The 25,951-nt window shown below is 39.3% G+C and overlaps 1 protein-coding gene across 1 annotated transcript in view; it reads right to left on the reverse strand.

Moving 5' to 3' along the window:
* Positions 1–25,951, reverse strand: part of NCKAP5 (NCK associated protein 5) — a 546,232-nt gene that overhangs the window by 364,362 nt on the left and 155,919 nt on the right. The window contains exon 3 of the mRNA XM_033163803.1: positions 7,824–7,897. Coding sequence (XP_033019694.1) covers positions 7,824–7,897 — 74 coding nt within the window. The remainder of the gene's footprint in view (positions 1–7,823; positions 7,898–25,951) is intronic.

Raw genomic sequence — 25,951 nt, forward strand, 5'->3', positions numbered from 1 at the left:
TTTAAAAAAAGAGTCCCTAAGCCACTATTAGAGAATGTATGAGCAGTCTGAGTACTCATCAGATTCATCGGTGTGACAAACAGTAATTTTTGCATTGGATGCAGCTACGACATTGCAGCTGTATGCTCCCATTGCTGGAAACATACTGCTAAACGCAGTCAAAACTCCCCTGGGGACTATTCTTCCTGAGGTTGGAGAGTATGGACATTATAGGTGTTGTCTTCTGGACTAATGGTGGTCAAAAAGATCCATCCCATCTGTGGGACTTGATGACATGTGTAGGGTGATTGTGGTTTTATAGGGTAGCTGAGGTTCAGAGATCTTGCAGAATATGATTTTTAACAATTCTAAGAACACTGTAAGTACAGATCACAATTTTACCAGGTGGTAACTAAACCTGTAGTTCATGCAGTAATAAGTCAGTCATCCACATTTCTCAACAAAGCCATGAAACTAATTACACAACCACAACTAAATGAGAAATCCAGAGAAACAATAGACAATAAGGTCTCACCACCAAGCACAACATTATAAATGAGTGGCTTAGCGAGTAGTTATATGCACATGGTAGTGCCTTACCACATGGTAAATGATAATCTGTATTCACCCTATGTCTGCTTGTCCATTGCTCTATTTAATTATATTCTTGAGAGAGTTGGACACAAGAGAATAAGTAAGTTGCTAGAAATCTGTGTAGAGTTTGCACTTACAGTTAAATTTGAAATAGCAATCTTCTCCCCACCCCCTAAGGATATGTAGCAGTAATGGCAAGGAGTAAGTAGGTTTCTCCATTTGTTTGTAGTCCCATGAAATCCTTCTCTAGGTAAGCAATTTACAGCTAATCACAATTGTTTATTCTTAATATCTTTTTTCCATGAAGAAGTCCTACAATGTAATTTTGCTCGTGACCAATTAAGTTTTCCCAGTGGAAGTTTATGATTACAGGACAAAGCAACCTCTTTAATACTTGCCAATCCTTAGCTTGCAAACATTAAACTCCAGAGGATAGAGACCTGCTAATACTTTCAACAGATATACAAATATATCTCATTTTATTGTAGAAACCCCATTCTATTAAACACATGCTTTGTAAATGCCTAACTTAAGTTATTACCTATTTTAAGCATTCCCTTGGCTGCTATCCTACATACTCAAAATTTTGTGATGTATTTAATAGTCTAAAACTTCCTGGTATTGGTCTACAATAAGTGCTTCTGGAATCTACACCGAAATAATGCAGATTCACTATAACATGTTTACAGTGCCCACTATCTGTCGCTAAGCCTTCTCTCATGTAAGTATCCTTCTTATTTATCTGTCAAGTGCTGGTGCAGGGCTACCAGGTGTACCAGGGCTACAAAGTTCTAAGTTCAACAACTGTATCTCACAAACTATGCTCTCAGACAACACTGTAGATAGGTAGGAAATGTAAAACAAATATTTTAGCCTCAGCTGCTGCTCTGGGCTTATTGCTGGTCATGCATTTGGCTTTCATAAGACACTTCATCTTTCAGGTTCTGTGATCCCTTGTTCATTTTTGAGTTTCCCATCACTAATCCTTTTTTATTTGTGCACAGATTAGTCTTTATTAGTGCCTGACCCACAGGACTCTGCTCCTTACTTCCTAATCTGCTCCTCTAGATATAGATTAAGGCACCTACCAGCAACTGAGAGGCACCTATCAGTTCCCTTACTGTTTCCTAAATAAACATTTTTTTTTGTTCTTGAACAACCAGAATGATCCCAGTCTCTTCCTAGAGGTTCCCCTTAAGTTATTTGGATAAATGAAGCCAATGAAAAATTAAAATCAGTTACAGAACAGTGGGTTAAATTAGAAGTAGTATCAGACACATTACAGGAATTGGTTTTATGCTTGAAAAGAGTATCACAAGCTTCTAATTAAAGCAGATACAAAATAATAATAAGCTACCCACTGGCATTCACCTGAAGTTCCCACTAAACATGAAATAAACATGAAATAAATTTTAATCCTGCATTATGTCAAAAGGCCCTCCCATGAAACTCGGGATAGTAAGAGAAGACAGCCTAAATTAGATAGATGGATGAATCCTTGAGCAAAATTGAAAATATTTTCTACCCATTTCTTCCTTAATTGCATGAAATCAGGTTTATCTTTATGTAATTATTTTAAAATATAAACAGTGTAAGGTCCTGTCAGGTTAAGTCCTGTCAAAGGCGACTATGGGGTGTGGCACTCATCTCACTACAGGCCGAGGGAGCAGGCGTTTGTCCACACACAGCTTTCTGGGTCATGTGGCCAGCATGACTAAACCGCTTCTGGCACAACAGGACACCTTGACGAGTGCCAGAGCACATGGAAACACCATTTACCTTCCCGCTGCAGCAGTACCTATTTAATAGCACTGGTGTGCTTTACAACTGCTAGGTTGGCATAAGCTGGGACAGAGCAACGGGAGCTCATCACTGTCACGTGGATTTGAACCGCCAACCTTCCAATCGGCAAGCCCAAGAGGCTCAATGGTTTAGACCACAGAGCCTCCTGTGCCCCCTTTATCCTTTTGTAATGTTACTTAGATCCATTAAAACCAACTTGAGTGTTACCATATATTTAAATAGGACTCAGATAATATTTGTGCAGCCTATTTCTGTTTTTAAAAAAAACAGCAGTTGAGTTGGTAAACTTATGTCTGGATTGTATCACTTCAGAATGCTGCTCTGAACAAAAAAATCCTAGGAAACTGCATGTCAGGGAAACTACTATACTGGAACCCTTAGCCTTTATGCCTAGTTTTCTAGGGAACATTTTTTTCTAGAGAGGGAAGACTGAATCTTCAGTTTGAAGTGATCCAGGCCAGACTCAGGGTTACCATCTCATGTGATGTTTTCTGAGAATAAGGCCTTGCATGGAACATTTTCAAGATTTGAATGTGCTAATGGAGATCTAAAACCACAGTTTACATAGCAGATAGGAAGAAAAATGGGGGCAATACTACCTTCAGGACCCAATGCAGGAAGCTGATCTGGAGTTTATTGTGTCCTGCATTGTATCCTGCATTCATTCAACCTCACAAATAAGAAGAGCTCAAGGTTTAAGTTGGCAAAGGTGGACAGTTATGTGGTATCCATATCTATAGGACTATCCAGCTAAAGTACTCCCGACTTTTCCCCACTGCTCTCTAGACAGCATTCAGAGCCTTCAGGAATCCTGGTTTGTATAAAGGACTAGATTGATCATGCTATATTGTATTTATAAAACTGAACTGTTAGAAATCTTAACACTGCTAAAGCTCACCTCAAATCTTTCTGTCCTAGAAAATGGGGATTGGGGTTGAGGAACAGTCACTTCAACTTCTAAGCACTTGTTATTCTCATACTTCAGAGACAGGACACAGGTGTAGCAGGGAAATGCATTTGTGAACAATTCTAAAACATTTCTATCTATAGAACTAGTCCTGCTATAGTATGCAAGTGGCATCAAAAGAATGTGAATAGGCACAAAGCTCAAATAATATTTTATAAACTCAATATCATTAAACAAAGATGGCTCGTGCCTGTTTACAGGGGTGCCAACTTGAATGAAATATTATGGGGGCCCAGGTAAGTCCCGCCCAACATAATTGATCTCATGACTCAGCGCACAAACACCATTTGAATGGGAATGGCCATCAACTGGGGGGGGGGAGCCTGGCCCCCTCAAATATTTTATTGTGGGGGCTGAAGCCCCCCACAGCCCCTAGCAGTTGGCATTTATGCCTGTTTATGAATTACATATTATGAAGTTAAATTAGGAATGAATGGGAGCTCCTTTTCAAATGAAAATGTTTTCCAAGTCCGCAAATAGAGCATCAGCATATTCAAAGCATGATGTATCACTAACAGTAACAACAACAATAATAAATAAAAGAAAAGAAATAGCCTTGTCTTAAAATGATCCAGACCTCTGGCTTTATCTTCCTATTTTATTCCTATCCTCATACCTTCCACAATAACCAACTGAAAAAGCATAGAAGGAAATATGGAGGGAGCTGAAGCCAGTTGGATTTGTACAGATTGCTGAGAGGACTCTTTACTATGCTTTTACAAAATCTGATGGAAAAACTAGTCTGGAGTGCAGGTTCTTGATCTTTTTCTTCTTCTCTTTTTTTGAAAAATGTTATGAAACATGAGCTAACCATAACCGGTCCTCAAGGGAGCGAGATTGTAGCAATAAATTTTCATGTTTCAGAACAGATGGCTATGCCACATGAAGAAAACAAAATCTATCAACCTCTGTAAAATGAAAAGAAATTTATTCTCCCACATCCAATTAAGCCTCTTCTAGCATACTGTTCTACATGTGGTAACATAGACATTCTGCATGAGCACCATGACATCGCTTTTAGTCTCCTCTGTCTCGGCCTGGTTGCCATAAATCAGCCCAGGCTGTGAGTAATGCTGAAGGAGCTAAATGTTCAGAATTTGTGTCTGTCTGTTTTATTAGCTAGCCCAGAGTAAACTGGGGGCTTATCATTCAATGTCAGGTTCAATACCCAATGACCCAATACGTTAAAATTGTGGCAGCCACAAATCAAGGGTATAATGAAGTCTGAGAAGTGGTCCACACTGATTTATTAGGGCATCTGTCTGACTATAGACAATCTACTGTTGCCCTTGGATAGCATCAGCTATTCCCATGGTCTTCCACATATCAGAGACCTCTCTCTTTAAAAAACAAAACAAAAGACCTTCTAATAAAGCCGAAGTGACTTGTAAAATAAGATAATAGTCACGATGCTTTGCTTGCATGTTTGGTTGAAATGGCTAAAAATGTATAATGTGAGTCAGGATTAAATGTATTGGCTTAAATATTAGCAGCAAGAAAAATTATGTGGACACAATGGGCCAGATTAAACTAACCCAGTGCACTTATTCACCCCACCCCTGGGCCTCCTCCAAATCCACTTTGGAGGGTCAGGAGAACCCCAGAATTGCATGCAGAGGGAGGAGAGAGGAGAGTATTTGGCCTAGCAAGCAGAAATGCTTGCACTAATGGAACAATCATATAAGCATGATGTTGGATTCCACCCTTTATCATTCAGAATGGAAGGAATTGGGTGATGACTGAAACAGTGAAATTGGAAATGTTTAAGAGATGGGAATCAATAAGCTGAAATATTTGGAGGGAAACGCCCTTGCTTTGTTCACATTATGAATGCAATGTACAGTCTTGATCCCAATACATACAAAACATTTGCTTTGTTGTGATTCCCTCTCACCTTGATTCTGTATGTTTCTGTACATCACCACTTGGAGACTGCAGTGTTAAGCAGCATATATAAATTGTTGAAATAAAAGAAACAAATGCCCAAACTATTAATAATACAAATTACATTCAAAGCCAGCACTTTATTTTCATTCAGTATTTCTGACAGGGAGATTTACAGACAGGGAAGCACTGATTTGACACTGAAAAGTATTGTGTTCTGCCCAAGTTAGTAAAGTTTATCTGCCTACAACTATTTTTATCTTCCATACACATCCATTAACTTTTCCATTTATTGTAACTTGTTAATCAGACAAAATGCTTTTATTATCTTAATTCATTCACACAATTTCTCTTGAAATATTTCCGTTTTAATTATGGTATCTGAGATGACTGCAGCTAGTGGATTCTGATTTAGAAGAGCCACTAGAATAGGGTAGAGAATGTGTGGCCCTCCAGACATTTCTGGACTCACATCATCCCCAGTCAGCATGGTTAATGGTCAGAGAGGATAGGGGGTTTGGGAATCCAGCAACATCTGGAGGGCCCTGCAGTAGACCACAGACATGCTGGATCAGGTACTTGATATTGGACCCAAATCCAGCAGCCAAACCCCGCAATGACCATAGCCCTTGAGCTAGACTCTACTCTAAGGATCAGCCTCTTCAAGAGCCTCTCACTTCACCAGGCCTGCTCTTGACTTCAAGTAATAAACCTGATGAAAAAATGGAGAGGTTGAAGGTGAGAAGGCTGCTCATTGAAGGCTATCTGTTTTCCTGCAAGGGGAGTGGAGCCTAGGAGGGATAATCAGGCCTAGAGAGTCTATAAGGGCTCAGTGAACATCAACTACTCAACACAACAAGTAAACTCTCTGGGACCTGTCCAGGGTTCTGAAGGGCCTATCCATTACCACTCTCATCTCCTAATTCTAGTTCTTAGCCTTTGAGTGGATATACAGTTCCTGCCTGCCAGTCACATTCTGTTACTAACAGCCCCAGACCAGCTTTCTACAAGCTCCTCCACTGACTCATAATCATAAGGACAGTTTCCAACAAGCATTAGAGTTGTTCTTGTCAGAGTTGCTTACCTATGGGTCATAGCTTTAATTTAGATGCATTTTATTTATTTTATTATACCATTAAAAGTCTAAACTAAATGCATTGGAATAGCAAATAATATGAAAAGTATAGTGAAAATTCTAAGCTTCTTTATCAGCCTCTACTTCTGAGTAGATAAGGTATTGGATTACATTGTTGAGGCTGCAGTCCTGTTCTTAGTTTCTTAGGAGTAATTCCTATTGTACTCAATTAGATTTTTGATCATAAGATTGCCTTGGTTTTTTTTGGTTCAATGTCTACATTTACATTCTTTAACATAATGGATGGCACAATGCTCTTGTTCCATTACTGCACAGATTATCACTTGCAAAACATAACTCCCCCCACCCCGCATGTAGCCTGCACCTTCCTTCAGAAGGCTGGGAGGAATCTAGGGGATGCAGGGGTGGGAGAGGTGGGAGCATTCCACTGCACAAGAGTACATCATTGTGCTATTAGAACAAGAGACTTTGAGCTACTTTTGATACCAAGTCTTTGCCTTTAAAGTCTACTTACCCTCAGGTAGCACAGTGGGTCAATGTATTTAGCTGTTAACCAGAAGGCTAGTGGGTCAAGCCCACCCAGGGATGGCTGTGGGCAGGATTCCTACATTACAGGGGGTTGGACTAGATGACCCTCGGAGTCCCTTCCAACTCTACAGTTCTATGATTCTAAGAAGAAAGCCCTAGGGTTTACTCCTAGGTAAGTGCATACAGTATCCAAGCAAGTGTGTGAAAATGTAGCCAATTATTCCAACTGATAACATGTTGGAAGCTAAGCATCCGTTTGAGCAAAGTGAGCTATGCAATTGGTATCGTAGAAAAAGGCAGTGCAATTAAAAATAACAACCATATCCAGATGGATCAAGAAAACAAGCTCATCATGCTGTCAGTCAATCTGACACAGTATTACAGTATATCATCCAACATTAAATATCAGATAAGGATAAGTACTTATGAATAAAGATTTGATATTTTTCAGCAGATGTGCTGAGGTATGATTCCAATACTTGGCTGTTACGTTTGAGATTGACTTCACAACACAGATGGGGGAGAAATTGATTTGGTTCATATTTTAAAGTGTACTTTCCAAAACAATATGTGAAAGAAAATCCTGCCCTTCTCCAAATTTTGCATTGCAGTTCTCCAACCAAAGAATGCACACAAAAATACATACATTACCAAAAAGTGCATGCAAAAATGTGTATATTAGTGTAAACAATGCACAAAATTCATTCTTTTATGGGGAAATTGGAAAAAAGTATATACCAGCCAAAACTGCATACAGAAATGAAATATTAAAAGAAATGCTAATGAAAAATGCACACAAATTGTCATATGGACTTTCTGCTTTGATTGCAAATGTACGTGGAAATGGGTAGAACCAAAATTAATGTGAACAACTGAAACTGACAGATTTCTCCCTCTACTCCACAGTACTTCTTCTGAGTAAATATGAATTGGCTCACACATATATCATTGATATCTACAAATGATGATTACCTCCACACATTCCAGCGCTGCTCTTCCAGCTGAGTCAGCAAATGGTCAATGTATCTATTTGAGTCCGTGTATTCCTGTGATAAAAGAAATTGTTCAGCAAATTAATTTGTGTTAACTGATGCAGGTTTCAATCATATAAAAACTGTAGTTCGTCAGATGTGAATTTTCTCTTGCAGTGTTGTTGTTGTCGCTATTAATTAATTAGTTCATTTCCCATAAGGCATCTAAAAGCAATTTACAATATAATAAAAACAATGCGCACAGAGAGAGACAGAGAAAGAGAGTTTAAAACAACAGTAGCATATAGATAAAATCACTTCAGGTAGTGTTCATAGCAGCTTTGAGGAAATGGCATGGGAAAATGGAGATCCCACCATGGATATCCCGAGTCACAAATAATATGGCCATGAAAAGCATATTCATTTAATTCATGTAAATGTTCAATAGCTGTTGCAAAGGGAATACTAGATTTGTAAGAGTTTGGGAGTGTCCACATCTTGTCATCTTCTACCAATCTGAAACACTTCGTGCCACTTTTTAGATAAATGGGCTGGATCCAGACTTTGCCGCTGACAGCAAAGGGAAATGAGGAACCCAGTGCCACCCACCACACTGATCTGGAAACAGCCTTTCTATCTATAAAAGGCAAAGTCTGGATCTCACCCAATGTAAACAAGCAAAAAAGGCAACCAGAAGTTAATCACTACAATGTACCGTATTTTCCGGCGTATAAGGCGACTGGGCATATAAGACACCCCCCCCCCCAACTTTTCCAGTTAAAATATAGAGTTTGAGTTATACTCAACCGCAGATTCTCCACCCAGCGTATAAGACGACCCCTGACTTTTGAGAAGATTTTCCTGGATTAAAAAGTAGTCTTATACGCTAGAATATACAGTACTTACTCACTGTGCTATATCATTATATATATTCTTACTGCTTTTAAATTGGTAAAATGAATTTATAAACTTGTTAAAGGAGGTTCGTGGTTGTGCGAGTAATAATAATAATTTTATTATTTGTATCCTGCCCATCTGACTGGTTTGCCCCCGCCACTCTGGGCAGCTATCTACTTATACTCAGCATGGAAGAGTACATTAAATTGTACACATTCATTTTTTAAAGTAGCATATTCGACAATGTTTACATGAAATCTCTTTTCCTTTGTCTCATGTTTTTATGTTTGAAATGTTCTGTGCAAGTACTGCTTTTTTCATGAAAGCCAACATTTTACAAGCCATGAATCAATTGATTATATAGTAAAAGAAACACAACAACATAACTCTTTCCCCCCCCCAGTAACAGTTAAAGTAAACTTCTAAAGAAAATAAATCATGATTACAATATTAAATGCAATCAAAAGGAGCTAGTAATCAATGCTGCTTTTCATTACACACAATGCTTATATTGCTGTGTATCTTTTCTCAAAAAAGGTTTTAATAATATGCAAAGTGTATAATGCAACAGTATGTGTCATCAGAACTTATCTGATGTTTTTTGTACTCACCCAAATACAAGAGATGCACCCCTTTGAGGAAAATATCTTTCTCCACACATGGGTTGTTTGGCAGGCTTTATTATTGATTGAGAAGGCATGTGACTGTGGAATTGTGTATTGTGTAATGACAGGTCTTTGTTCAGCCATTTCTCCTCATAATTGAAAAGTGCAAGGTGGAAGTGTCATGAATAATGCATCAATGCCACATCTCTTTTCAACGTGAAGATATATGTTACAAGAGAACCACTATCATATTTCATGTACAGTGGATGCCTTTTATTTTCCCAGCAATTTCAGGAATTCCCCAGTAACATCTCAGCAGATACCTCAATTGAAAGACACCACCAACTTAAGCAATTACTGTGCTTTCCTTTTTTAAAAGACCAAATTCCATGTTAATAATCAGTTGCATTGCAAATTAGCCTGTGGCGGCTCAGAGCTTTCATTTTGACTTCTGCTTTGGATAACACTATGTTCCATGTCAGTAGTCATTGTATAATTAGAACTGTTTCTGCCATATAAAAAATATCAAACAGTGAAGCATGCTTAAATCAGAGTTGGATCCAGATCTGCCATTCCATGAATAGAATGCAGTGTATTATTTACATGGCTTCCTGCTTTCCCCTGCAACTCCTTCCATGCAAGCGTCCCTTCCCATGCTGGCTGCCCCAGCTTGTGGCATCCACCAGGAAAAGCCACCCAGTACAGAGAGTGTCACTTAACTTGTTCATTATGCCTCCTCTTCCATTGTCTCTTGAAACAGACAGATGCCAACAACATTTTAGTTTTGCAGTTCTGTTGGTAAATTTATTAGAAACCAAAGCAAACGTCATATTCTAATACTAAGTCAGTGAAAACTTGGCAAATGCCTTTAAAGTTTACGTGCACCATACAGAAAGTTCTAAAAATCAAATACATTGTAATATGAAATTTATTTATTTATTTATTTAAAAAAAAAAAACCATAGCAGTTGCTTTAACAAAGCATTTTGCATAGATTTCTTAACTGTTCAAAATTACTTAAGCATCAGCGCACATTTAAAATTAAATCTCTGCTGATGTGACTAAGAGTGATTTATCATATTCTGAAGCCAATTGTTTTCATATTCTACTGTTGCAAATTTTGGCTGGGTGTCCTTTTCTAACATCGGTTTTCTCAAGCACACAGGTGTATACAGCATGAAGTCAAAAAGCTACTTTACAGCTTAGTTCTCCAGCCTTTATTCATGCTGAATACATTTTTACAAAAGTGTCAATGGTGGACTTGGCTAGCAAGGCATCGCTGACTGTACAACAAGGATTGCATTCCTGACAAGACCAGGGTTGCTGTGGAATGGTGCTCCTTGGATTTTATGAGAAACAAGGAAAGCAGTCTATTCTGGATGGGATTATTTTTATTTATTTTATTTATTAAATTTGTACACTACCCTTGACAGATCCCAGAGTGGTTCACAAGCAACCCACGAATACAATATCGAAACACCAAATACATGATGAAAACAAGAACATAAAACAAATCAATAACCTATCCACCTGAAATATCAAGTGTGCACTCTGAGAATACCTCCTTGATTCAACTTTGCCCCTGGAGACTCAAGTGGCCACACTGGCACCTATTTACAGCTAAGGCCAGGGGCACAGTTACCTATTCCCTAGTAATATCACCATTAATATATTGTAATGTGGTTTGTGCAGGGCTGCCTTTGAAGATAATTCAGAGATCGCAGCTGGTGCAAGATACAACCACAAGGGTGAGACTTGGGTGAGACTATATAACATCAATCTAAAGTTCTGCACTGGCTGCCTGATTGCAGAGGCAGATTTATGGCAGCATGATAGGTTCAACTGCACAACGTGCTGAGCCTGAAGAAGTGTGCATGCACACGAAAGCTCATACCAAGAACAAACTTAGTTGGTCTCTAAGGTGCTACTGGAAGGATTTTTTAATTTTTTATTTTGTTTTGCTGAGCCTAGGGTTGAAGACAAAATTATGGGTGTGGACTGCAAAACTTTAAAGGGGAAGCCACAGTTCCTCCCTCTAAAAAAACCCAGGGTGTTATGACTGGACTAAAATGTAGCTACATATAAGGAAGGAAGGACAGATTCTCATTGAGACTGACTAAGGAGTTAAAATAGTCAAGTTCTGAGCAGTCAGCATGTAACAAGGGCATGTAGAAACTATGCCATCACTGAATCATTGTTTACAAGAATACAGGTCAAACAAAATACACTGAATATAAGTGATGGTTGTAAGTAAATGACCTCTGCAGCATATGGTGCTTGCATGTGAATCATGTATGTGATGGATCAAATGAGACAGGAGGTGTTAACAAGGCATGAGAAGTATTTATGTGAAGTGCTGGAAAAATGTAGCAGAGTTTTCCCCCCTCCTCCTGTTTTCATGAGGGCATTCAGATAGTGTGATACCAACAGAGGATACTTTATACCAGTGTTTCTGAAAGCTCTCTTGATCCCAGCCATCTGACCCAACCTTTATGGGTCAAGTTTGGGGAAATTAATGAATGTTCTGCTCTCAGATCAAGGAAGAATGCAGACCAGAATAGTTTGCTCTATTCCATAGAAGGGGAAGGAGGATGGCTTTCTTTGATGCCTTCCTATGGTATATTATGTCACAATAAATATGTTTTTAAGATGCCACAAGACTCTTTGCTGCCTTCTTCCTAATACCTTTTTGCAATGTCAGCTAATTATTATAAAATCTGTGCTACGAAGATTTCAATAATAATTAGTTGGCAATGCAAATGTGTCTGCCTCATAATATGCTAGTATATTTTGAGACATGTTCCATTGCGCCTGAAAATAGTCCTTTACATACAATGTAAACTAAACATAATACACATTTATGTGTGTCTTTTGCACCTGTGTGGTCTCCTGAAGGATACTCCAAGGGTAGGGCATGCTTCACAAAAAATTGACCTTTATAAAACCAAATCAAGAATATCCAACTGTTGGAACAACAACAAAACTCCAAGTTGGGAGGCGTGACAGAACTTGCCTATTGAATGAATAAATGTACCCATCAACTTACAGTCATCCCCATCTCAGTCTTCTAATCAAACCTACTCCATGACTTGTACCAACTGGGAACTATCACTATTATTCTCAAGTATCAGGTTATGATTGGACACAGACTGGAAATTTCAGGAGCCACACTGTGGTAAACATGTGCATCTTCTCAAGTAGCAGCTGCCACCCATCTGGCCAGCCAACAATGAGGCACTACAAAATCCAGCCACCAGCAAAGCTCCTGAATCTGCTGGCAGATAAACAAAAACACAAAAATGTGTCAATTTAGAACTACCTCCTGCCCCCCCCCCCAAAATTCTCCCCAGGCCCCAGTATTAACAAATGGAACTTGTAATTGGCAAATGGTGAGTCAATGATGTTTTGAGTTTAAGCACTTCAACCATCACTAAAAGGAACAAGGATTCTTGACCACCTTGCTTCACTTCACCATTACCATCATCAAACAGATATGAACATTTCCACTCTGTATACAAGGACCCTAAGAATAACATGAGAGTTATCTGAAGCAAAAAAAAAAAAAAAAATCCCCTATTACAGACAGATCCTATTAAACCTTCAGGAAGGGGATGACAATGAATTCAGCTTATCCATTTTAGAACTAATAAAACATAGACATAAAATTTAGGTGGAATTTCATCTATAAGCACCATCCATTGACATGGCTAATGTGAGGGAGGGAAAGCCATCAAAATTCCTCACTCAAAGGTCTCCAGTTCAGTTGCCTAGACTCTCTTTATAAAAACATTGCTGACTTAGAAAATCATTCCCCAGAGCTATATACAGTAGCTCCTGTATGTTGTGACCTGTCATGAAGACACAGACATGAAAGATTAGCGATGAGAGGCCAACAGGAGTGCAAGGGCTGGGGCTTCCTTGTCTGCAGACATGCCAACACATTCTTTACCCCTTTAGTAAGACAGCTGAGAGGCATCTTGCTTTCATTGTTTCCTGCCGTCACTTTGTCTTTCTGTTCCACGTCTGACAGCGCACCCAGCTCTAGCCACAAACATTTTCTGCTGAAGGAACGGGACTTGTTAAGGCAGGTTTTAAAGTAACATCTGTTCTGCAGTAGCCGGCAGTGCTTGTCTAGTCAATGCACATTTATTTTCTAAGAACCATTGCTATACAATTAGTCTTATATTTAGTGGGTGCACATTTATGCATGCATGTGTTTAGATGCGCGTGCAGACACACCTAATGCAGACACAATTCAGTATTAGTAAAGCCCAGATGAAACTGTATACTGCTTACGTTAACATTGAAGCTGTTTTGTGTACTCTCTTTTCGGTTGAACTTGCACCAGTTTTATTCTCAGTCTGGGAGAATAGAGTGTGTGAACTTCATACCCAGATGTGTAATATCTGGTATGAAATGTCATTCATTTTTGTTTTGGATATGCCTTATAAGGTATACAATGACATCACAAACATGTATGATGATACTTTACAATGGTAGATAGGAAGACAGTTTACTGAATAGAAATTTAGTCAAGAGCATAATACACTCAATTTTAAGTAGGCTTAACAGTGCTTTTGCCTTCACTTGGGAAGTGTCATGACCCTCAAACATGACTCCTCACAGGACTGAGAGGAAGATAGTGATAAAGAATTATAGGTTTCTCCACTTGGGGAGGGGGTCAGTACCTCTCCCTTGACCCTTTGACCAGATGACACAGTTTTCCACCTTCTGCAGAATCAGAGAACAAGCCCCCAATAACAACCCCATACAACCCACAACATAAAAGTCAGTACTTGAAGATTCAGACAAGGGCCCTTTAGGTCAGCACAGTCATCTCAAGGAGGAAGGAGCCATGACAATTCACATAAGACTTCAGAAGATCTCAGCTCTTTGCTAAGGCAACATATTCTAAAGCTCAGCTAGCAAGGCCACTGGGAGCTGACCAGGGTCCTGCCCTGCCTAGAGATACCTGCCTGGACTTGTATGGATCTGTTTCTTGCTTCTCCTTCCTGTGAGTCCCCAAGCCCTATAATAGGATAGGAAGCAAAGAGAATTCCCAAAAGCCTCACAAAAATATGATCCTCTGATTTTGTTCAAGAACTCAAGTTAAGTGAACTATAATAAAATCCTGTATTATGTTTGTAATACAGATATCCTCAGAGAGAAAGAACAAATGGAATGAGAGCTTGAGACCAAAAAAGATGAAAGGAAGTAGGGGGAAAAGTCTGAATACAAAGTTTGAAGCCAAGACCATTATCCATTGCTTTGCCTGAATTTCTACCAGATGTGAATCTAACTCATTTTCATCATTTAGCACCTGTATTTTAAGGGAGTGATGGCCTTGCCCACAGATGTCTTCAAAAAGTAAGACTGAAAACTGCCCCCAATTGGAAATGAGTTCCCATGACAGCAGGGAATCAGGAGTCTTCCACGCAAGAACTGAAGATGAAAGTTGAACAAATAGTTCAAAAAGTTCATATTTTACATCTTTTCAATTTAACATTTTTTTAAAAAAGTAATGCATTTTAACATGGAAGATTCTCACTATTAAATATCTATACAGCAAGCTTTTGTGTGAATTATACTTAAGCTGTTGTCAGGTGACAGAGTCAGGAGCAGATCAACAATAAAACACCCAGTGTCAGAGAAGTTAACTATTCAAAGAAACCAAACAGCACAGGCCTAGTGATCACAGCAACTCTTCCCAGGATGAAGTATGAGGACCGATGGTCTCCACCTTCCTACCACTCTCTAAAACTCCTCTCCCAGGTCCTTCCCCAGCAACCTGGGGAGGGGACCTGGTAACAGCAGGATGGAGAGACTCCCTGGCTTTTTAGCAGCCTCCACTTCAGCCTCTGATTCTGGACTGCCCTTTGCCACAGCCACTTCCTGCTCACTAAACCCTGTACCTCTTCAGCTTCCAACACCTCCTCCACCCAGTCTGCTCCTCCTTCTCCCTCTAATCACTGTCCCACCATCCAACTCCCCTTGGGGGTTCCCCAGCTGCTGCCCCCCACCCCTGCTCTGCATCCAGCCAGTCCATGACAGCTATAATAGAAATCTTGAATTATACTATAGGTGCATGTGCACATCCATAAGCACCCACACATGCATATATATCTGCACACATATTTCCTGCCTTGAAGTATTTATAATGGTCCATATAAAATCTCAATAAAATGCATGGGATTTGAAGAAAACAACAACACATACTGTATGTATGCAGAGCATATATCATTCATTTTCTTTGGGGAAATTATTATTTTGGGAAGTGGGTATGCAACTTATTTGTTTGAGACTCTGTTCTTGCATTAATGAACAGCAACATTCAGTAAGAATATCAACCCCATTTTTTAAATAAAGTTTTATTTTCAGCATGAACTGGTGAATAAAAGCCCAGCGTAAGCCTACACTCTGTGTTTATGGAATTCTCCAAAAAAAGCTAGGCATTTCCCAAATGCTGTATAGTGAAAGTATATAGCATCATGTGCCTTTGCTTAGAGAGGAAATTTGGCACAGATTTAGCAAAATGAAGTCATTTTGAAAGGGAACCTACAATTAGAAAGTTCAGCACCATCCCAGCGATAGGCAATAAGTCTAGAAAAAGAACTTGTGGAATACGTGTCTGCATGTCAAAATTGTCTCCAAACACCAATAAACACCAATCCCTAGTGAGATATTTTGTTCCTCAGAATCTATTTTGATGAAAATCTGTACTTTAAAAATAGCAAATTTAGTAAAAGTTGTTATGCTTGGAGAATTCTAAGAGCCTTAATCCTCTAAGCAATTCATTTTCTCAGTAGCTACCATCATAAGCTTAACTTAGTGCTGCGAGACATTTATTGCTATTACATGTGAATCAGGAGCTGCACCACGTTCAGATTGAAAATTGCCCCCTTCCTGGCTGCTATTTTTCCCAAAGGTGCTGTTTATAGTAAAAATAGATGGGTATTTTTACACCAAATGTACTGAAAAGTAGAGGGACACTCTATCATTCACCCACCTTTGATAGTGCACATGGTATTTCAGGGCAGCTACAAGATGCTCAAAAGGTAAGTAATTCTCATGTGATCTTGAGTTGCTGCCCAGTTAAGGAACCAAATCCCCATTTTTGTAGCTGTTGTGAAACCAACAACTGTGCACTTGCTGTGCACATTTCTAATGGGTGTGTGCATTTGTCAGTCCTTTCCATTATCAGTACAGTAGCAACAGCATGGCATGCTAAACTCATCTCTGTGTCTGCAACATTTCATTTCCCTGTGTTTTCTGATTTAAAAGTGTTACATACCACATGGGAATCTCATTGAGCCGCCAGGATTATACTTGTGGAGGAGGCAATTAAAAAAAATGAATCTATTAATCATTTCTTTTTAAAAGCATTTGCATTAGTATCAGCTTAACAGTAGTTAAATAAAAGGATTCTGAAAAACCAACAATAATTCTCAAACAGGAAATACTTTCAAAGGGTACCATTTAACATTTTGAGGTGGGGGGTGTGTGCACAGTAACCATATCCCTATGACAACACCAGAGAGGATTTGTATCTAACTGCAAGGATCTAATTTATTTCTCATATAATAATATCCAGTGGCCATTGTGAACATTTCATTATCATGGAAATTAAAGACAACACAAAGAAATTAATGTTTTAAGAGAAACCTAGCATGGTCCATTAAACTCTGCCTTTTATTGTCTGTATAACTGTAATAAGATACATTTTCTCCCTTTCTGTAATATATACACATACATTTCTGAATAATGGGAGTAACACTTTCCATAAATTACATACGAAAGCTTTGAGGGCAAGCCACTAGCTCAGCACAACAGTCCTCATATTTCCATATAAATGTACACTGTGTACTTTTTTCTTTTCTCGATTGTCACACGCCCCATAAAGCAATGCAATTTATCCCAGTAGATGTTAACTCTTGCTAATTTGTAACAATCACAAATCATGACTAAGTTGAATAAAGCGAGGATTTTTGCCATTATTACCAGCAAGGGCCTTCAGAAAGAGATAGCAGTTGACTACAAGCCAGGATATGTAGTCAGACTACTATCTTCTGTGGTTTGGGCTAGAAAGAACAGGGAGAAGTCTGAATGCCCAGATCAGGTTAAAGGCTTTATATATGTGGCAGTAGAACTCCACATCCATGACCCTACTTGGATAGGAAATCTCCTGAACAAAATGGATGCGCCCATGATGACATTCTACAACCTGATCTAGCAACCCAGGGCTACACCCCCACACCCACACTTCCCCGTTTTCAAGAGGAGAAATTTAAGGCCATATTTATGTCTCCCTTACTTTACTTTCCCTTCCCTGCCAAGCAGGTGATTGGTATGATTGCAGCTTATTTTTTACAGGGAGGCTAGGCATGCAACCTTTGCTGCTGTGCAAGCACTGATTTAGATCAGTGCCTACACTGTCAGGTTAATTTTCCCGAATATTTGACACTGGATCTTTGGCGTTTGAAATGTATTTCCTTCTAAGGTTTGAACAGAGGCACGTTCTTTGTGACACAATACTTTTATCTCATTAAACCAGAACTTTTATGGTCTCTTTGCAGTGGCTCTGACCACAAAGCGCCACTGTTTAGCTCATTAACCAAGGAATGTACAGTGGAATGCACAAAATTGGTGTGCTCACTCTTGTCATGCCAAACAGCAGTAGCCTGTCTATTCCCATGTTATCCGCAGGGGAGAAATATTTCATTCCAATACTGTTCCTACATTGTAATTTCAGTGGAGATTTATCTAGCCCCATTCATTTTTGTTTGTCCCCATTCTGAAAGGTACATACAGTAGGAGCTATCCCACAACACCTTTCAGAAAAGTGTATGAAGATTCTAACTACAATTTCTATCCAAGAAGATGGAAGTACTTTTCCCCCTTTCCCTCTGGGCACCTGGGATAAAGCTGGTGTTAATGGTGAGGAAGAGGAGAAGCAGGACCAGGGAATTCTGGGATTCAGCAATGTCTCGGCAGATGCCCAAACATCCGGTCCTCATGCCTAGAAAAAGGATTTGGGACCTACTTCAGCCAGGAGACACATGTCGGTGCTGGGTGGAGCCACAAGCATAAGTGGCAGAAAAATTATTGTAGATTTTACCTTTGCACCAAAGGCTACTTTCTACACACACACACACACACACACCTCTTTCCTCTATCCAGGCAATCAAAAAGCATTACCAGAGTTCAAGGACACATTCCAGTCAGGCAGCATGTGAAGCAAGGCCAGTGAGGGATGCAACCTGGGGAGAGACGGTGTGGATAAGGAGTGTGTGTGGCCTGGAGAGAGCCAAATAGAAAGGATTGGAGGGTTGCATTTTGCTACAGGGCTGAAGTTCCCCACCCATGGACTAAAACATAGTGCAATTGATAAATAATACTTATTTCTGTTAAAGAAGAGGAAATAAACCAGCTATGCAGAACACAGGTTAAAAGACGTTCAGTTCTACAGTGTAGACAATAGGTGCCAAGTCTAACAGCTATTTCTGCTTCTAATTGCCAACCTTTGAAGACATTTTAGAAATTGTAGCTGGTGCAGAATTAAATGACCAGATTGCTGATCAGGGCAAGACAGTCTGAACATATAACATCAATCCTGACATGACTTCATGGGCTGAAAATTAGTTTCTGGGTCCAATTAAAGTGCTGCTTTTGACCTATAAAGCCTTATGCTGCTCGGGACCCCAATACTGTATCTCAAGGACTGTCTCACCCAACATCAACCAATTCAAATCCAGCATTCATCATCTGAGGCCCTTCTCTGTGTTCCCCCTCTGAAGGAGGTGCAGAGGGCAGCAACATGAGAACCGGCCTTCTCAGTAGTGCCTTCCCAATTGCAGAAGGACCTCCCCAGGGATGCACATTGAGCACCATCAGTATCTGTTTTTAGGTACCTTAATTTTCTGCTTATCTCTTTAGTGGGGTGAGTTGTGTCTGATCTGTTCTTTTATGCTTATTAGCAGTGAGCATTTTAGGTTGTATTTACTTGTTTTTCTTTTCTTTTCTGGAAGCTACTTTGAGTCACTTTTGTGAAAAATAGTGAATTATGATTACTACTACTCAGAAAATAGGAAAGACTTGCCAAGCTTTTGTAAACACATCGTTTTCTAAATTATTTTCTAAAATCAACTACGATATCAATTTGTAGTAATTTAATTAAGATATCAGAACACTGAAAACAGCTTTATCTGATGGCATTTTGGCTTGTTCTGCTTAAGGACAGAGACCTTCATCAGTGTATATTTGAAGATTATAATAAGTGATGTAGATTACTCATTCCCATCATCATGTTAGAATCAATCCAAACACTGGATGTCTGGGCTGGAAAGGCATGCAGAATATGCAAGCATCTGTTAAGCCACAAAGAAAGTTTGGAAAATGGAAAGAAAGAAAAAGAGGCCTTGATCTATCCTTTGATTGCACAGGACAAGCTTTTCATTAACTTGATAAATGCTTTCTCACAGACTCTTTCTGTGACACCGCACAGCCTCTTCTTATTTTGCAAAACCATTCCTAAATAGTAATAATTTCTAGAGTGTTTCCTGTGCTGATCTCATTCCTCGGGCTATGAAAACTTGAGTTCTCTGAACTAGTCTTGCAACTTCATGCTGCCTCCTCAATGACGTTATTGCCCATGAAGGAACAGTGTGCAGAGAGTGGTGGCTGATACTCTCACTTAAGTGCTACAATATCAACACTGAACAGAGAGGAACAAATCAATTCAACAGAGGCCCCTGTAGGGCTGAGACTGGAGTGTAAAGTTTCAAGAGAACAACAGGTTCAAATTGCACAATATGCTTAACGTGTAGCAAAGTTTCTTATGTTTCTTTAATGAATTGCAGTGGAGAGGATTCTTAAAGGAATCACAACACGCAGAAAGGAAGGTTTATCACTTCCATCCCCAGATGCAACCTCCTGAATATTGCCTGAATATTTGGGGGGAGTTTCTACTGGTGCTATTTTCTTATTCCAAACCTTGTAGCTGCACAGTAATCTTTTTGTGGGGAACAATACAGTTGGAGGAGGAAGGGGCTCCACGCACTGTGATTCTAATTAGGAATCCATCCCCGTGTTTGTCATAAATTAATTAAAGGAAAACAAGAGACAGAGCTGCATGCTATATATTAAGCTAACATGCAGTTTGGCACTGAAGATGCCAGACTGGAAAGAACACTGGACCCTCCAAGACCTCAAAAACTGTTGTTGTATAAAACACACACTCTCCAACACCATCCTAGTACTACAGTGGTACCTCGGGTTACGTACTCAATTTCTTCCGGGTTACTGTACATAACCCAAAATGTACGTAACCCGAAAAACGCACTTTGCACATGCACAAAGCGCACAGAATGTTTCTGCACATGCACAGACCACGCGGAACACTTCTGCACATGTGCGGATTGCGCGCATGACGGGAAACACTTCCGGGTTACGGGAGTTCATAACAAGGAAAAGTACACAACCCGAAGTGTACGTAACCTGAGGTACAACTGTATTACTATTTGTATGGTTCATACGTCTACATACCAGTTTTTTGAAGCTGCCTTTTTATTGTGTCTAAGAACTCTGGCAATGGTCTGTCCTAGCATTGCCACCTCTTTTAAGTTGTCTGAACCTGGTACCGCCTGTGTAGACAGCGCATGCTTAACTTTTAAGTCACAGCCCTTCTACAGAGGGAGGAAGAAACAGAGTTATACTTGGAGAACTTGCAATTCATTGACAAAATGCTACCCATTCATTAAATGCAACAAATATGGGATTCAATTTATTTCCAGAATCTAGCAACTCACCTATCTTCAGCCTCAATCTACAGCCTCAATAACATTTTCCTTTAGTTCACAAGTAGGTTGATGTCCCAATTAAGCATGGTTACAGAAGCTCCAGGTATTCAAAACAGACTAAGCCCCAAATCTTTCCAAAACAGACCAATACACACCACCACTATTGTTTGGTCCTAAATATCTGAGCACTAAAATCTAATGCCTTTGTGTTGGACATACTAGAGCTGCTGATGGTGTAATATTTTTGAGTAACCAGTTGGCTGAGCAGCCCACCTTCTATATTCTTAAAGATCCGTTTCTGAGACCAATACACTAGATGTGTGGTGGGTAACTTAAATCAGGACAAGTATAACATTTGCCATGCTAAAACTCCAGAACAGAGTGCTGTACATAAAAATACTGATTTGTTTTTACTACTCTGATTTCATTATTCTTCTAATTAGTGAAGTAACCTTGTGTTGTTAGTTACAATTATCATTCCCATTTTAGCGATGCAAGGTCTTCGGGTAGGAGACAAGTAATTTGCCCAAGGCCACCTCATGTGTCCATATAATGGCTAAATATGTTCATTCTAGGCCAAAGTCCAACATTGGCCTGGGCCGAAGTCCAACATTCTGCTTGTATCTCTCTAACTCTTTAAGGATACTTTAGGTTCAGTAAAAAGTAGATGAAAGCCTCACTGTATTAACACATATGGCTGATTTTCATCTTATTGTGCATTAACAGTTGAAAACTACAGTTTGCAGACTGACAAACTCTGCAGTAAGAAAGTGTAACTAAACCTGTCAAACAAAATTTTCACCTTATATATTGATATGACTAAGTACTGCCTATCAGCAAATGGAATTTCCAACACAGTGCCTTGTGACATTTCCTATTTCTTCATGCATTTTGCTCCTGTGGCTCTTGCTATGACTGAAAGCAGCAGGGTGATCGTCTCCACAGTGGGAAGTGAAGCACCTGCTGCTGAGAGTAATGATTGTGTCTTTACTAAATCTTGGATCTATTCATATGTATTTGACCACTTAGATATATTAACAGCAAGCTCTCCATAGGTTAAGTAGTTAAATACTTTGGAACACCAGCTGAGAAGCTGGTAGATGTCACCTTCAGTGTCTATTAGGGCCAAGAATAACTGACAAATCAAGACTGCCCTTCTATTAAATATGGCAAACCGATAAAAAAAATGATGACCTTTTAGCCACATTGCCACATTGGGAAGAAGAAAAAAACAAACTTTCCATCTGCAAATGAAGTAAAAAAAAAAAAAAGTGAACTAAACATTGTTAATTGCTGTAGGCTGCAATTACTCCCAACACCTTCCTCAACAATTCTTTTAAATGGTCTCACTGGGATAAATAAATAAAAAACCGTATTTACCTGACCAATATTAACTATTTCCTGCAGTTATTTCAAAGATGGCGTTCTTAGTCTACACTATCTCTCACACTGTTATGGAGTGGGGCCTTGAGCCTCTGATTCTGGCTAACTATTGTCTACACAGACTGGCAATGGCTCTCCAGGGTTTCAGACAGGTAGTCTTCCGCAGAACTATCGGTAACTAGAGATATGGAGGACTGAACCTGGGATGTTGAGCTACAGCCCTTCCCCAAAGCTTTACTCTTAAAGTCAAAGCCCTGCTGATGTCAGGGTCTGATGTCACAATGCTAATTACAGACAATAAAATATTGGAAATTATGCTACATCACTAGTACTTCTGATTAACCTTTGAGGCAGACAGGACGTGTTACAATAATAAGTTTTGGCATGCTTTGAGGGTGGTTCCCCCCCCCTCCGAATTGTCTTGCAACAGTGTTGTGTAGTCAGTTACCTTGATGAGAGTTATAGCTGCCTTCACAGTGGCTCCTTTTTAAAAGCATGTGCTGACCATCCCATTTCTAGACACCAGACAGACAGTGTAATTGTCTTTCTCATAATAAGTTTATAGAAAATATAGATGATTCAGCTGGAAGTGGATTTACATAAATAAAACAGACATAGAACAACCTGCCCTGGGGGAAACAACTGATTCAATTGCAAATTGGGGCAGTGGGGGGTACATTTAGTTTTTCAGTCTCTTTCTAGTTGATGCGTAACCCAAAGCATCCTGAAAGCAAACTAAAACGTAATCCCAGCTGCTGGTTGGTGAATCGTATGGTGTGGGTAGATACTTACACATCTATGCTGGATGAGGTTGCACTCCTCTGCCACTCCCAAAAAGTATGTTTGCAGCTTGTGGCTAATTCTGGATCTAGTACTTTTGGATAAACAGGCAGCAATGGACAGAAGTGCTTTAAACTAGCTTGTTGGTTTACTAGGTGTGGGCCTTTCTAGGAAACTTGGAGTTAGCCACATTTATTATTGCCCTTAAAATAACTTACCGGTACATTTCTATAATATCTAGACATGCAGCTTCCCTTGAAGACCACCCAGAAAGTTCAACTAGTCCAAAAAAATAACCCCCAGGAGTAGAAGACATCTGAAGGCAGCCTTGTATTGGGAAGTTTTGAATACTTTATGTTTTACTATGTTTTTATATATGCTGTAAGCAGAAACCCAGCCAGATGGGTGGAGGAGTATTATTATTATTATTATTATTATTATTATTATTATTTACCACACATTAGATATCAGAGCACACATACAAAATATTTGAAATCTTAACTATTTATCCATTCTCTGGCAGAATTCAAGGTGCTAGCGCTCCAGTTGGAGAACAGCCTTTACCAAAGGTGTCATGGACTTTGAAGACATTCAAACTCAGAACGCAAGGGAGAAACGTGCTAAGAGGAAGGCACACCGTGATCAACTCCCGCCCGGGAACCAATGTCCCCACTGTGGAAGGACGTGTGGGTCCAGAATTGGCCTCCACAGTCACTTACGGACTCATTGTTAAAATCCGTGTTTATGGAAGACAACCTTACTCGGCTACGAGTGATCGCCAAAGAAGAAGAGCATTAACCTTTAAAGCTTTTAGTGGCACAGGAACAACACACCCTAAGAACCTCCTCTCATATAAATAAATACTTTTTTAAAAAAAAATGTAACTTTAACTTGATTTGTTTTTGGCTATTGTGTATTTTGTGAAACTTGTCACTTAGCTGTATATATCAGGCTTGGCAGCCTGCAATTTTTGCAACCTTTATTATAGGTTATGGGGGGAAATATGACTTACCGTGATGTACAGGGAATGTTTAACTTTATACCACTTAAGTGTAACTAAATAAACCCCTTCAAAGATGAGTCCTGTCTCACAGTGGACTGCAAACAAAGGACATCATTTATCCTCTGGAGCCAATCTGTCTCAATAAAGATATATTTAAGTGCAGAAGATACAATGTCATCACACTTTTCTTTTTTCTTTTCTTTTCTTTTCTTTTCTTTACAAAGAATGACATGTAAGGGGATAATTTGTTACTCATAGGGTTTAAAGAGCAAATTGGAATAGTCAACATAATTATTGGCTTGCTCTTTTAAAAAATGACAATGCAGTCCTCTTTAGATCATTTTGCATGAACTTATTCTGTGAAGCCCAATGGATTGAAACAAAAATAATGGGCAAGGTAATGCTTATTCTGTGGTTAGAATGAAGATCTGCACTAATGTAATCTGAGGAAAGCTTGCCTTCTGAGATTCAAATAAATTATGATTAAGCAGATTTGCCAATATCTGGATATTTTGCACAATTGATTCTGCTTCTGAAATGCTTGAGTGTAGCACTGTGTAAGGTGCTGTGTGTGTGCGAGAGAGAGATGCAAACTGAGGCTCCAGCCCTGACCTCCTGAAATTCTAGATTCACGTTGCATCTATGTTGTTTCTAGATTGGACTTCCTTAGGGTTGTCATTTAGCCTGTTATACACAACTTCCTGCAAACTCTGGATTATTCTACTTGCTTCTGGCCCTTCTGAACTTCAGCTGCTGCTTTTGGAACTAAATTCCTTTCTTGTCTTGGATTACACTCCTTCTAACTTGTTCAGGTTGAAAGCTTGCTCCCCAGAGCCTGAAAACTGAACTGCTGCTGCCCAATACCACCAGTACCCAAGTTTTTATAGGCCTCCCTGTGATTAAAGTGTATCATGATTATCAGTATATACCATCCCTAGTGGAACATACCAGCTAGTATTAACATGTCCTGCATAACTGAAGTAGTAGAGCCATTTATTGTTGTTTAGAATAAGTCATCACAGCTTAGACATAGTCAATACACAATTTTTAAACTCCTGTGTTATGTTTCTTAAAGTTGTGTTTTAAAACTGCTCGTGAGTTTTATGGCAATAAAAATAAATATGCTGCTCTACTTGTGAGTCATAAATAATACTTGGCTATGATCACAGAGACCATGGGAATTCTGCATTCTGAAACCAAATGTCTGTAACACTTGACATTTCTGGATGTCTGCATCTGTTTACATGAGGAGTTTAGTAAGCAGTTGAAAAAAAATTCACTGGGAGTTTTCAGAGCCATCCAAGACAGCAATAAACAGCAAGCACCAAGATCCACAGCTTTAAATTAAAACTTTTTGAAGGGCTTTTCATTACTCCAAGGGTCAGTGAAATGGAAGCAAATTCATTCTTAAGTTTTCCTATAAACCCATAAAGCCCATTGTCAAGGGTATATTTTGTGTGCGTTTTTGAAGTGCTTTCCTAATCAATCAACCAATCAATTTATTGAACCAGTCAGCAGACCTCACAATGAAATTTATACGTTAATTATCAAAGAAGATATCACATGTTCTTATAACTCTATTGACATTTTGCTGAATATGAATTTGCTTTGACTATTGAATTCACCCACTTCAAGGCATACTGCAGTTGTAATAAACAGACACATGA

Source organism: Lacerta agilis, chromosome 1, assembly GCF_009819535.1.
Source record: "Lacerta agilis isolate rLacAgi1 chromosome 1, rLacAgi1.pri, whole genome shotgun sequence".
In the NCBI taxonomy this organism is placed as follows: Eukaryota; Metazoa; Chordata; class Lepidosauria; order Squamata; family Lacertidae; genus Lacerta; species Lacerta agilis.